Below are 15271 nucleotides of genomic sequence, written 5' to 3'. Positions count from 1 at the left end.
GGGGGCCCGCCAGCCAGCACAGGGCCCAGGCTGCAGCGGGGGCGGGTTACAAGCTGGTGCTGAGTGCAGCGGGGGAAAGCAGCCCCTCGCCCATCCCATGCCCGGTGCCCTGCGCTGCAGCCATTGGTGTCATCAGCAAACTTGGATAGGGTGCTTTATACTTCCTCGTCCAAGTCACTAATGAAAATATTGAATGGTAGAGGCTTGGGGGACTCCACTGCCCACATTTCTCCAGGTAGAAACTGACCCATCTACCACCCCTCTCTGGGTGCGTCCCATAAGCCAATTTTCTACCCACCAGACTGTGTAATAATTTACATTGCAACTGTTTAGTTTATTTATAAGAATTGGGTGCGACACTGTGTCAAAGGCCTATTTAAAATCTAAGTAAATAACATCTCCCTCTATTCCTTCTTCCAAGCATTCTGTGACCTGATTGTAAAATGAAACCAGGTTAGCGCAAGCTCTGGGCAGGCAGCAGCAGCAAACACTGCCCAGGGCAGCAAGGGTGGGGGCTGCATTTGCTGCTGCCGTAATGGGGCCCTGGCAGGGGGCCTGCAGCCAGCACAGGGCCCAGGCTGCAGCGGGGGCGGGTTACAAGCTGGTGCTGAGTGCAGCGGGGGAAAGCAGCCCCTCGCCCATCCCATGCCCGGTGCCCTGCGCTGCAGCCATTCACAGCCCGCCTGAGGCTGCCTGTGCCTGCTCAAGACAGCCCTGTGGGCTGAGTGGCTGCAGCAGAGAGCACCGCCATGGGGCAGGGGAGGGGCTGCTTTTCCCCGCGCTCCTTCCCTGCCCTTCCCTTCCCCCTTCACCCCCTCCCTTATCTGAACTTCCTGCGCTGGGCAGCCACGTGTTCCCAGGCCAGCAGCCCCTGCTGGGGCTTTTGGCTGGGGGGGGCTGGTCTGGGAAGGCCCTGCTGTTGCGGGAGCCTGCCCAGGATTCCCCTGGGTCCTACTGCCCCTGGTTTCTGTCCTTTTTGACAGAAACCAAAGACAGAGAAATATTAATTTTCTCAATTTTTTAGGGGCCCCATGGGCTAGATAGAGTGGCCTTGCGGGCCATATTTTGCCCACCCCTGCCCTAGGATGAAGATCATCAGGGCCTGTTGACTTAAATACATTCAACCCCTCCAGGTGCCCCTTTACTAGGTCAGCACTAACAGTTGGTGGCTTGGTAACTATCCTGGGCTTACCTAAAATCCAAATGGGATGCATATTTGTATTTGTGTCCAGGAACACAGATACAAAGAAATCATTTAGGAGCTCCACTTTGGCCATCCTATATGTTACCAGTTGCCCTAGTTCATCCTGAAGGGACCCTGAGCTACCCTGCATTTTCTTTTTGCTTCCTATGTACTTAAAGAATGACTTTTTGTTATCCTTAACTTTTGCTGTCAGCCTAATCTCCATTTCTGCTTTGGCTCTCACTATTTCAAGCTCGAGCCAAGCAGGTATACTCCTCTTTGGTGGCTGCCCCCTACTTGCACAGCCTTTAGGCCTCTTTTTTCCCCTCCAGGCTCTCCTGGATTTCCCTGCTCAACCAAGAGGGTTTCTTTGCTTTTTTGTCCCCTTTATGTGTATTGGGATGGTCCTTTTCTGTGCCTGCAGGATTAGTCCCTTGAGACTAATGCCCACCCTTCCTGGACTCCCATCTCTCTGAGGCTTTTACCAGTCAGTCCCTCCCTAACTAATCTCCTAAGGTTGTTGAAGTTGGCCTTCCTGAAGTGTAGCACTTCTGCCCTTCTAGTTGCCTTTCCCACCTTTCTCCAGATAGTGAACTCTATCAATAGGTGGTCACTATCCCCTAGGTTACCTTGCACCTGCAAATCCCCCACCAAGTCGTCCTCTGTGGCCAGCACCAATTCTAGTAAGGCATTTCCCCTAGTGGGAATGCGTACTTCCTGCGATAGGTGAAGGTCCTGTAAGGAGGTTAGAAACTTAGGTGAATGGGCAGACCTGGCTGCCTGTTCCTCCCAGCAGATGTCTGGGAAGTTTAAGTCACCCATGACGACCAGGTCCTTTGAGCGCACTGCCTCTGAGAGCGGTCTTGAGAATTTTAGGTCTAACTCGTCCCCCTGGTGTGGGGGTCTCTAATAGACCCCCACTACTAAGTCCCTTTCTCTCTGACCCCCCTGTAATCTGACCCATAGTACCTCAATTTGCCCTTCTTCTAGTCCCAGGTTGCTGTAAAGTAGATGAAAGGAACATGCTTCTTCTGTGCTGCAGAGGACATGCAGTATCCAGAAAAACAGATGTCAGCAGCAGAGCTGAAAATATAAACCAAAAGTCATGATTGTGTTACTTCCTCTATCTTGCTGTCCATTAAATACTATTGAAATGCAAAAAGAGCCATGTTTTGTGCCTAATTGGAATGAATTAGCCTTTAAACATTCTTAATCCCCTGCTATCATGCAAAGGTGAAACAACATTAAAAGCTATTGTAAGAAACTCTTTATTTTTATTTCTTTTAAGACAATGCATATGGAAGGACATTACGGCAGCACCATGGCTGGGTTGTGCGAGGGGTCTTTGCGGTAAGTGTGTTCCTTAATTACTGGTACAGATGGTTGGCTAGAATGTGGCCTGTATTGACCTGTTTTGTTTTTTATACTTTTTTGCTTTTAATATAGTGTATTAAAATGTAAACAAGGAGAGTCTGTGGTCATGCAGTCTCATTGGGATTTTCTTTAAATTTTAAAAATAAAGCTTAAGTGAGTCATTATTGGCATCTTTCCAGCATGGTGGTGTTCGTTTTTAAGTACATTTCTGAAAGTGGGTTCTCCGTCATGAAGATGTGCTCACTACCTATGGATGTATGCAGGACTAGAGTGGTGCTTCTCAACTGAGGTGTTGCAAGAATCTGCCATGGTTGCCACATTGTTAGCACCACAGTGTTGGCACCACCACTGTTCAGGGTGAAACTGTCCCGCATGCCTCTGTTTTCATGAGACATTTCAAAAGCAAACTGAAAAGTGGCTGCAGAAGAAAGCTGCACTTGCCTGCATTGTAAGCAAGCAGGCATACTGCTTCTGCTGTAGCTCTTTGCTTCCAGCTTGCCTCCTGACAACAGAGATATGTGAGAGAGTTCCACCTTCCCCGTGTGCCTCTTTCTGAGAGACCCTATGTTGGGTTGGACCAGGAAGGGCTGCGGCAACATGTGCTGCTGCCACAGTCACTTCCCAGTCTTACTCTGCAGGAGGTACGTGGCACAGTTCCACTGGGCCACAGTAGTGGTGGTAGTGGGGTGAATAAAAATAACTGTCATCAGTTAATACCATGTTAATTAGTAATAGGGTGAGATCATGTTTACATCCAAATATTGATATTTGGGAGGGGGAGAGAGGGGTTAAAATGGGGTGCCACTGAATTTTGAAAAGTTTTGGAAGGGTGTCGAGTCTAAAAAAAATCTTGAAAACCACTGAACTGGGAGTGAAGGAGACTTAGTTGTAAAAGCAAGACTCACTTATTAACTTGTTTCCTCCATCACTCTATTTGAGTAATCTACATTCAAGCTAGCAGACACCCCTGGTGTCTGTTATGTGTCATCTGCAATATAATTTTTAAAGTCCCAGGCAAATCTGATGACTGTGATCTTCATGACTGAGGGACAAGTAGGAAGATTTGGGTGTAACGTTTTCAAAAGGGCTTAAGCATAGGACTTTGACTCCTTTGTCTGAGTCTCTTCTGAAAATTGGGTATAGGTTCCCCCTGAAAATATTCTTATGGATCAATTTAATATGTTATTATTTTAGTCTCAAGTATAAGGAAAAAAATCACTACTTGCAGTGCTAGCACTTTCTAGAAACCAGGCCTCTTGAATGTCTAGGGATATGGGCCCCAAAACTAAACTGCCAGTGGTTACTCGTTACTTTTAAAATCTTGTTTTAACTCACTACACTACCTCTGTTTGTGTGTTATTTTATTATTATTGTAAATACTAAAAAATAAAATGCCTTAACTTACAAAATATCATTGAAACTATTTTTAAGATTTCATAAAATTAATAGAGCTAGAAACCAATAGGTATATGATCTTTTTCTCCATCTGTGCTGTGTTTATCCAAGTCTGGGGATTTAAACTTGTGTTCCTCTCTCAGTTAGCTTTAAGGGCAGCTCCAACTTACGAAGACTTTGTGGCAGCACTATCTGTAAAGCAGTGTGAAGACCAGGAGGAAGCTTTTTATAATGGAATGCAAAGAGACCTCAACATTTACTTACCAGCCATGGAAAAGCAGCTAAATATCTTGGACACTCTCTATGAAGTACATGGCTTGGAGTCAGATGAGGTGGTATGACAACAGCAAGACAGTGCCTTGAAACTTCAGGGACTGCGTTTGTGAACAAAGTTTTTTCTGAACAGCATTTCTGTTTGTTACATCTTCCTTAACGTGGGAGGGGAAGGAATTGTTGCTTCTTTTTTTATATGTACATATTTTTTTAAATGCTTGTTTATGTTTAAATGCAGAGGTACCATTTATTTTAGAGTCATGGCTGGCTGCATGGTGAATACCTTCAGGTAAAAAAATCTTTTTGGGGTTGTGGGGCAATTTTGTTTAATCATTTACACAAATGTAATAGAGCAGAACTTGACTTTCTCACTCTAGCATTTTGCACAGGTGCCAGGCACATGTCCAGAAGGGCAGTTGTGATGTTAGCTCTGAGAACTGGTGGTATGTTAATGTTGCTGTCTTTCCCATGCCCATTCTATGTCTGTCTGTGTTGTGATGCTAGCGTCAGTATCAATGTCTATTCTCCTTCCACATCTGTTGCACTGGAGGGCAAAAATGAAGCCACTGGGTCGAGTGGTAAGTTTACTCCTTATCTCGAGCTTAATTTAGAGTGCATCCTTTTATTCTTGAAAATGTGTACAGCCCCCTTCAAATATTTTGAAGGCCTCCCAAGAGTTAGCCTTTAACTGTATTCCTTTTGCCCCTTTCTTGGGCCAACTTAAGAGTATACACCTTGCATAGCCCTAGGTACACTCCACCTTCTCCCTCTCTGTTAATGAATTTGAGGTCTCTTTCCAGTGCTACTGAACTATTGTTCAAAGGAATTTTTCTACCAGATATCCCCTCCAATTTCATCTGATGGCATCAAGCTTGTATGTTTGGTGTTTAAAAAATAATCCTCAAGTTCACTATGATGCCAACCTTGTTGCTGATATCACAGCACAGGAAGGTAAAGAGCAGGAAGGTTTTAAAGATGTATCATCCTCATCTCTGCACCAGTACCATGACTGCTACCTTTTGCACTTGTGTTGTTCCTGTGCCTTTAGTGCTAATTGCAGGAGTGTTTGGTTCAGATTTCTAAGCTGTTTGTCAGCAAAGCTCTGCTGAGTCCAGCTGAAGATTTGTCTTATTGTATTTACCATGGTAATACGGTAGAACTTTTAAAAACACCTGAATCTCAATAAAAGTCAGTGGGACATAAGCTTCAAAGTTTCAAAGTCAACTAGGTGTGTTTGAAAAATGTGCCCATAGTCATTTTTTTTTTTTTTTTATTTTTTTTTTTACAATGACTTGGTCAAAAACAAACCATGTAACTGCTGTGTGTCTTTGTGTGTGATTTAAGCACAAGAAGGCAGTCTAAGAATTGATTTTTATAAACATGTCTTTAGGTTGACATTACCCTTTCTTTTAAAATGGTGATTGCAAAAGGCTGACTTTGAAATAAGTGAATCCTAGGAAAATTAAAGTTCTTCAGAAGGCCATCACTTGTTTGTAGCTGGTACCCATGTATTTCAGAAGCACATGACTGAATGAGAATTAAGAATAATGAAGACTTTTGTTACTTCTTTCTTGTGATGCTAATAAATACGTCATTACCACCACTGCTACTATTAAAGAAAAGAATTAAGGGCTGGCCCTGAAGCTAGTTAAATGACTAAGGCTGAATCTGTCCCTTACGGATAGGTCCAGCACTATGTAAACTCACTTTTGTGCTCAAGAAGATCGCTAAATAATGTTTAGGACTTCTGCATAGGGGTGAGTTTTGCTTAGTGTATGAGAAGAGGAAAGGAAGTCTGGGAGCAGAGTGAATAATAATGCAGTGGCAGGTTGCAAACATGGTCTCTTCCTAGGAGAAATACTTGTGTTCAGATCTAGCAAAAAACACGGATACCAAGAGGACTTTAGTGAAGTGTACATTGCTTGGTACCTAGTTTCCTGTTGAACAGGTTTAAGCAATAATTTCATGGTTGAGGCAAGGAATTTTGAAAATTGCCAACTTTAAGAAAAACAAAGTTCTGTAAAATACAAACCCTCAAATGTTGGTACCTGAAGGGAATGCCAAAAACTCTAGTTCAGCATCTATATAAACAGCTTGATTTCACTCTTGCACTCTTCCCAGAGCTGCTGGTTATCTACAATTCAGTTCTCACTGGTAGCAACAGGAGTCCAGGAACTGTGCTTCCTTGAAAATTAATGAATTTTATATACTTCTACCAAAATAGAATTGAAAATTTGACCAATATTTTCTTTGTTATTCCAACACTGAGAATCAAGCCATATGCATAGGGGTTTTCACATATATTTCTCCTTACCATGAATGTAAGAAACGCCACAGTTCAGTAGAATGGCTATCCCCTCCTATATCCCTTCACACTTATAGCTAGGATTCTTCACTTACCCAAAGCAGAGAAATTAGCTTTCTTGTTCTTTAGCTGGTGCTCTGGGAAGGTAGTGGAGTCAGTCCACATTTCCACACAAATATCAGTCAGGAGAGGGAGGGTAAGAAAGGCAGAGAGCCTGTCAAAAATAACAATAAAAAGTTACTTGTGAAGTTAAAATAAAAATTGGAGTTTTCTCTTGCTCAAGGTTCCCCTGATGTACAGAGGGGATCCCCAGTATGTCGTCATTATTTGTTTCCAAGGTAGAAAACTTAGTCACCTCATTTGAGTCTGTTTTCAAAACTGTTTTCCATTAAATTTACCATTTGTGATAGGCAGGCTGACCAGTAGCTAGTTTGGTATATTCCCTGCTCAGAGGGGCACTCTCTTTTTCACAATATGTCTTCTTGTTTTCACTCCTCTTTGTAAAATTGGCCTTTTACTTGCAATTGGATGTCAGGATTGCTTGTGACCTTAGAGAACGCCAGACCTCTTGATTGCTTCCTGTACTCTAATTCTATTCTGAAATGGTCCCAGGAGTCTATGTTCTCTACTCCCACTGAAACCAATACAAATAAAAGGCATTCAGCACCTTGCAGAATTGGGACCTAATAGATAAAATTGAGCAAGTGGTCAATTTGCCAAATAGCTAAGATTTCCATCTGTAAGCAAATACATATGAGAATCCATTGCTGTAAAACTGATTAGCCCATTTCATAAAGTAAAGATTCCTTTGGATTTTAATGATTATAAAGAGCAAGTGATTAAACACTGGTAGATTTAAATTCAGAGATGGAATTGAGTCCTTTTAGAGTGATGGGCAATTTGTTTGATTGTTTGTTTTTAGTCTTAAAAGCATCTGGGCTTGCCTGGCAACTGAGCACCAAGCTTACTGTTTATCTGTCAACTACCAAATTAAAATGTGCTTGACTCTCAGATACTGACATTCTTAAAGTCTCCTGCACATTTTGCGTGAACTGCATTGATTTCTTAACCTGCATTTAAGCGTTTCTGTAGCCCTTTCTTTTAGAAACACTTTTTCAGCTGATGTCTGGCAGTTGCATACTCTCAGGGAATCTATGTAGCCATGGCGCAAAAAAAAAAAAAATACAGTAGCTTTACAGTAGGAATGTAAGGCTGCTTTTTTGTGACGTTGTTATAGTTCAGTTTAGAACTCCAGCAGAATGTGTGACACTAGAAGACTATCTGATGCATTTCCTTATTGAAACAAGGTAAATCCCAAAGCAATCAGATAGAAACACTGTATAGTGCTGAATAAAGGCTGTCAGTATATTTTAATAAGGACATATCTCTGTAATATAGTGCCATCAGGATCAGCAGAGCTCCCCAATAATATCAGGAGAGTTCTGCTTAGAAATGGATATCATTTGTTAAATTTATTTGGTACTTTTAAAATGCACCCATTTTAAGATATTGTACTCAGCAATTGCATGTTGTAGCACCCTAATGGTACAAATTGGTAAAATGTTTTAGAGGTATGGATTAATAGACTGCTGAAAACTACCTTGGGATTTTGTCTTGCTGCTGTAGTGTGACTCACTAAAACTAAACAAAATTCCATTTTAAGGTAATGTTTAACAAATGCTGCTTGGTACTTTAAGGGGCTTATACTGTCATTATAGGAAAAGCAATCTAATAAAGCAACAGCGATGATAAGTTCACTGTGGCTGTTTGCTCTATGGCACTGAATATATTTCATAGTTTAAAAAAAAAACCCTGTCAAGCTTTTCTTTGTAGTTTCTAGGCTTTGTATGTACAAAAATGAGCTACACAGTACTCCAGTGATGGCCCAAAGAACTGGAGCTTAAGTGGTATTACTGTAGTTCAAAGGTGTGTGGACCACTAGAATATCATATTGTTTTTCAAAAATATAACTGATCTTTTCCTCCCCCTAGGCCTCTCTTCAGCTTTTGTTTTAAAAAAAAAAAAATCCTGAATGGGTTTGAAGCCTAAATACACCCCTTTTTACTTCCTGTCTTTGCTTTTCACCCAGGGCTTCTGCTTTCAGCTCAAAGCGGAGCTAAAATGAAGAGTTGAAAACTGCTACCTTGACTGTGCATAAAGTGATTTTAAAAAATGGACTTTAAAAAAGGGCCCAAGCTGTAAAGTGACAGCTGAGCAGAAGTAGTAGATGAAGCATGCAGTCCCTTTCTTTTGAAGTGCCTCTCCCTGGCTCCACAACACTGTGCCAAGGAAATTAAAATGCTTTGAAGTTTTAATTTCACTTATGAAATCTAAATTGAGGTACTTCAGCATTTGGCAGTTTTTACCTTTTATTGGCAAAAGCACAATTTCAGAGACGGGCTTATTTCTTGTCCCTGGCCTGCAGCGTCCTGATAAGTCATCAAGGCAGAAGAGGCAGAACAGCTGAATTCAGATCCGTCTTCCCTCCAAACAAATAAAACCATGTAAGGCTCCAGGCTGCCAAATGCTCCCAATAATGTCACCTCTCTTTGTGTAGAGATATGGGCAGAATTTACTGATTTCCCAGCATGAAAGTGAGGCTGTGCCATGATATGGCTGGTCATGGTTATGGTCCATGTGATGAATTTAAATACTGCTGTGACATCAGAATGGCGCTACTACCAACCAGTGTGAAAACATGGACTTGACACTTTTTTTGCTTCTGATTCAGAAAAGCATTCATGCTCAGGTTAGAGCTTAAGCATGTTTTGTCTTTAAGCACATATCTAAGTTCCAGAGAAGAATAGACTTAAATGTTATCCTGAACAAGGATTAGACAAAAGCACATATTAAAAAGCTCTTCTGAACTGGGATCATTAACAGACAAGTACCTGTATGCACTCACATGTCTGTATAGGCTTAAGTGGACGAATTACTCATTGCAGTCATGTGCATGCTTGTTCAAAACATAGGTTTTGGCCTTAGGGTTTTTCTGTGTTGTGTTATTTTTAAATACACTTCCTTTAACATAATAAGGCTAAACAAACACCCCAGATGTGCCAAAGGCATTAAGATCTAAACTTTTCCCTTGTTCAATATCCTGACCACTAACTTGTTTTACTCTGTCTCAAAGTTCACGAGTCCATATTTTGCTCTTTGATCCCTTTAAAAAAAGGTTTTGAAAATATGTGCGATTCCTATGGGTTTTTCTGTTTTATCATGTATCCAGACCATTATAATTAACTAAACACAGCAAAGAAATCATACTACAGAATGAAATATCAAACATCGATAAGGCACATGGATTGGTTGTACATTTCCCTTTCCCATCCCCTCCATTTTCCCCATCTGCATTGGGCATTCATATTATAAATAGCAAGCTCCATTTATAGTGAGCCTTACTTAAATTTATACTATTTAAAGTAAAGGGAAAGTGTATTGCCCTGTATTTTAATTGTATTTTGTTTTGACTAACAGGAGCTAATAAACCTTCTTCTGTTGTGTTGTAAACATAGTACTGATACCAAATCAAAAGAAAACAGGTCAGATTCCAACATTGGTTTGGAGTCTCTAGTCTATACTGTCTGCACCAACAAAACACTACTCTGCACCTAGCGTTTTTTTCCTTCCCTCAATAAATGTTTTAAGATGTCTGTGTTTTATATTATTTAGTTATAATAAACTTATTTAAAATAAGTATGGTTTAAAATCTCATTTTTTCTCTGTCTGATTTCCTGAGTTTTATGAACTTAATTGTTTTGGCTTAAGGGAGGGATAGGGCAAGTCAGATCTTTTAACTTCTTGTCAGAGTTGGAGAGTCTTTATTGTAGGCAGTATGATCCTGGTTACTGGAGGCTGCCTGTTTGTATGAAGGTGGTCACGCAAGTAGAATCTGTTTGATTAGTAGAATAAAACATGATCAATAGTAGCTGAATCTGTCCATTATTTGGGTTTCTTTGGTTGCATAAGCTCCAGGAAGTTAAATACAGAAGTTAACCTGTTTAGAAGAGAGAAATCAGTCTTTCAGTTGCTCTTCTCCAAAACACCTCTTGTGTGAGCATAATCCTCTGCCTGCTTGAAGCTATGGAAGTCCATATCTCTACCTGGAGGAATATATGTGCATCTCAAGACATGGATGAAGATTACTCCCATTTGACCCATGCCTTATCAATTTAAAATTAAGTTTTTGGAAATAACTCAGATTCTCTCTCTCATCATATGATCTTGGAAAAGGAATCTGAATCCTGGGTCTCTAGCAGCGTGACCTGGACAAGACTAATCAGTGTTGGAGAGGAGAGGCACTTCCTGAACCTTTTGGTTACATTTGAAGTGGTATGAACATTATTCATCCAGTGAGCCAATTTATTCTTCAGAGCTCAGTTTTGAAACAGATGTGGCAGCCAAGAAGAGCTCTCTGAAATAGGACTGTGGTCAGTTGGAAGGAAGGAGGCAAGCTGCCTTCTCCGCCCTTCACACGCATCAAATAAAAAGATGCATTCAGTTGACTCTGGTGATTTGCCATATTCTTGAGCACTGGGAAGTCAAGTGCAGGCCTAACCCAGCATTACACAGCCATGCCTGAATGATCATGCCACCAGCTCTGCAGGATAACAGGCCAGCAAAGGTATTGTGCCCATTTGAGGCATCTGGGCAACTGCCTGGGACAATTTGTTTCACGGTAGCTACCATAAACATTTCACTGTCTGTGGCTAGCTGCCACAATGGCCATTGTCCACCTTTATGTGCCTGTAAGGCAGTGCTCCAGGATGGCACTAAACTAGTCAGCTTCTGTGCACATAATGGTACTCAAACTATGCAACAACTATAACTTGGTTTCCCAGCCCATTCTGAAAACTTATACACAACCTCTACTAACCAGTATGTATTCAAAGCATTGCAGATCTGGCTGCACTGTAGGGCACAACCCATAGCCTTTCATTGAAAAGGATGGAAAGGGGCTACTGACTTAATTGTGGACAACTGAACAATGTGTGGCAAGTGCTTGCATTTTGCTTCTTTATATAATTCACCAGTCTGCAGTCCTGCAACACCTAGACAAAGTACATGCAGTGTTGTTTTAAGTGGCAAATAAATATGTTCTGGCCTCCATTGCAGGAATCTAGTGATGGATTGTCCTATTGTGGTGTTCAAGCCATCAGCTATGCTATATTAGATACACTGTAAGTGATTTTTGGGGAGGGGGGGGGCCTGTGGAGGGAGGGTTCCCTGCTCAAGATGCATATTAAGTTTTTTGCTTGTTTTCCTACCCACCCTGAACTTTTCCAGCTATTTTTTATTAATAAAGTACTTCTGACAGTACCTCCAGAAAACTATACATTTTGATTTTACACCAGTGAAGTCTTTTACTAAGTGTGTTAATAATTTCCAGTAAGCTTCTGTATCTCTGACGGTTTATGAATGTGTAATCATTCCTGAAAGGCTAGTTTTATGTGCACATGAGAAAGCCAATTATACTGATTGCTTGTGACTACACCTTTGGAATTGAATTAGGCAGCAGATTGATTTTTTTTTTTTTTTGGTTGACTTGGAACATTTACATACATGAGACATTTGTTAAAAGACAATGCATCAATTAATTTAAATTGTTGCTATATTCATCATGATAATTGAAAGCTACCAGGTTCCTTTAATGAACGCTGCTGTGGTCAAAATGTTTGGTTATTGTGTTTCAAGGGTATTTTTTAAGTTATTTATTTAGAACTGCATTTACATTAACAAAGTTTATTAAACCCCATTTAAATGGTATATTTGCATTTTGTTTTTGTTATCTAATGTAGAATAGTAAAGCTTTTCAAACAAGTTTCATTTAAGGGCCCATCCCTATGTATCATACAGCCACTTTCAGAGGTTTATTGTACATATTTGCTATGGTTTTGGCTAACTTTAAAAATAAATTAATAGCTGATTTTGATTACCTATTCAACATTAATATGTGGGCATTTTAGTTTGTCACAGAGTAGTGTAAATTAATCTATTATCTAGTCACACAAGTATTTATGATATTATCTGAGCCCTCCCATGCCCTTCTAGTCTTTCTCTCCACACTGGCTACCTCACAGAATCTTTTAAAATGCATGGCCTGCCCTTCAGAAGTGTCAAGTGCATGTCTCCTGTTATAATGCAAAAATGGGATTTGGTCCTACTAAGTTGTCCATCAAGCAGCAAATTGGTGAAAGATAAGCAAGAAACACTCCCCCTTCCTTCTCCCCCACCCCCTCACTTGCTTAACTAAGATAAATTTGTCTGACTTGCATTCAAGCAGAACAAAGAGGAACATGGAGCCAACTTACGCTGCACTTAGAGCTTGGAAGCTATTGGTGCCCAGTTTTAGTTGAGCACAAAGCCTACAACCTGCTGATACTTGATTATTACACTTACTTTTCTTTGAACAATGTTCACTAGCACCATAGTGAGATGCACCAAAGTATGTGCATCTGCCAGACATTATAGGTGATAAGGTAATTTTGTACACTAGAGTACACTATATATGTGAGAGATTTTGAAAATATTTTGGAAGACTAGTATAGTGGTTCTCAACCTTTTTAGACTTGAGGCACCCATCAGAAAATGCCCGCTCCTAGATTTCGCTCAGTTTTGGCTACAGAAAGAGAACAGAGCAATACTCCTGTTAAAAAGAATTCAAAAAGACCTCAAGAGGTCAGCATGTTTTTAACACCATGGATTCTTTATTTACAATCTCTGGGTTTATTTTGTGAATTACATTTGCACACTTACCAGTGCTAACATTGTGTAGCATCCCATCACACCCTTGAAAGGATCTCAAGGCACCCCATGGGACCATGGCACCCTGGTTGAGAATTGTTGCACAAGTGTTTCACATATATGACTAACACTCTGCTGTCAACAGTCCAAGTGGACTAGCTGAAACCCGCAGAAAGAGCGAAGCTGCACATTCCACAAAAATGCCCATCTGAGACTACAGGGAGGAATGCAGAGCTGGCATGCTTGGGGTATGTTGAGAGAGGCACCAAGTCTGTCTGAAAATGGGCCTCTTTTTTTCTTGCCCCTGACACACAGTGCTCCATGTACATTGGAGAAGAACATAGGCGGGTTCAGTGTATGCTGCAGGCCCAGCCACAAGGGTGGAAACAGCACAGGTATGCATGCTGATTGACTGACAGCAGGAGTGCCTGGGGTAGAGGAATACAATGAGGAGCCTGCAGCACTTCCCAAATCTGACTGCTTCCAACACCCACATACTTTCTGACTGCTCCCAGCAGCAACTTTCCCCTTCCCATTGCAGATACTTCCCTCCTACCCCATAGCCACAGCTGTCACCACTTCCTGGCCTTGTAGGTGACTGCTACCCGATTCCTTTCTTCCTTCCCCCAGTGCCCAAGCCACTAAGATCACCAACAGATTTTTACTTCTAGTGGTAAGAATATATCTGAAATTCTTCCTGCTAGAAAACTAGCCTGGGAGCTGGAGTATACATGTGTTCCAGACCCCAGCTAGAGAGCTACACAGGTGAGCTCTCCAGCTAGGGGGCACAAAGGGAGCCCAATATTTGACAACCTGCCCTCTTCCCCATTGGAGAAGGCGGCAGGCCATCAATTGGTGGCTGCTGAAAAACAGCAGCTGCTCTAGACGCCCCAGGAGGGTCCCAGCCCTAGAAGGATGCCAAGCCTCTTCCTGCCGATTGCTGGCCAGGGGCTGCAGGGTCATGTGGAAAGAACCCTCTCAGTTCTCTCCCCAGGAAAATAGCCTTCACTTTGTGCCCTCCTTGATGATGAACCAAAGGAGAGCAGGGAGGGACAGGAGCATTCCCCAGCAGTGCCAGGAAGCCTAGCTGCCATGGCACAACCTGTCTACCCGTGCATGGGCTGACTGGAGCAGTGTAGGGGTAAGTGGGAGCATTCTCCCATTGTGGGAACCCCTTCTCACTGCAGAATGCCCCTTTCCTCCTGCCAAGAAAAGCTTAAAGCCATTCATTTAGATCAAGAGTGGGGAGATCTTCATGGGAATCAACCTAATTTTGTTGCAGAAGAGAGAGTTCTGCAAGAAAGCCTTTGATCCCAGCACCAGTGTAGCACCTATTCATGGCCTATATTACTGTGAATCTCAGACGTGGTCAGTGACTGAAAGAATGAACCGTCGCAGACATGACAGCGTCTATTATTAACTATTTCTTTTCCCTGCAGGACCAGGCACCTAAAGAAGACGCATCCCGGGGAGTGCCCTCCACAGCAGAGTGGCAGATGGTCACATCCAGGACCGGAACTGCTCGCAGCGAACAGGTACCAGTTCCTCCAGTCCGACTTGAGAACAGGTACAAGGCCCTGGCGACCCTGCAGGAGATGGAAGGAGAGGAGGAAACCTTTGGGCAGAAAGCAACACCACATTCTCCACATTCCGAACAGGTCAAGAGATCCAAGCAGACCCAGAGGAGGAGGCGACGAGTGCTCGTCATAGGCAACTCCATCCTGAGAGGTATGGAAGGGCCCATCTGTCGCCAGGACCCCTCAACACAAGAGGTCTACTGCCTGCCCGGAGCAAAGATTCGGGATGTGACGGAAGTAATCCAGGCTAGGATCAAGCCCACTGATTACTACCCCATGGAAATGATCCTTCGGGCACAAAGGAAGACGATCCCGATGCGAGGAAAAAGAGGGAAAGGGGCCAGGAGGCTTCCTTGGCTGACCAGAGAAATCCAGGGCAGCCTAAGGGCCAAAAGGGGAGCACATAAAAAGTGGAAACAG

General features: G+C 42.3%; 1 protein-coding gene across 4 annotated transcripts in view; it reads left to right on the top strand.

The window, feature by feature from the left end:
* PLEKHA8 (pleckstrin homology domain containing A8) overlaps window positions 1-10226 on the top strand; it is a 44544-nt gene extending 34318 nt beyond the window's left edge. For all 4 annotated transcript variants that reach the window (XM_025198943.1, XM_025198942.1, XM_014517960.2 and 1 more), the window contains 2 exons: window positions 2472-2533; window positions 4096-10226. In XM_025198943.1, coding sequence (XP_025054728.1) covers window positions 2472-2533; window positions 4096-4293 — 260 coding nt within the window. In that variant the 3' untranslated portion in view covers window positions 4294-10226. The remainder of the gene's footprint in view (window positions 1-2471; window positions 2534-4095) is intronic.
* The last annotated feature ends 5045 nt before the right edge of the window (window positions 10227-15271 follow it).

The sequence above is a fragment of the Alligator sinensis genome, unplaced genomic scaffold (assembly GCF_000455745.1).
Source record: "Alligator sinensis unplaced genomic scaffold, ASM45574v1 scaffold29_1, whole genome shotgun sequence".
Lineage (NCBI taxonomy): Eukaryota > Metazoa > Chordata > Crocodylia > Alligatoridae > Alligator > Alligator sinensis.
Note: the sequence above shows the minus strand (reverse complement) of the source record. Positions and strands in the feature narration are given on the sequence as shown.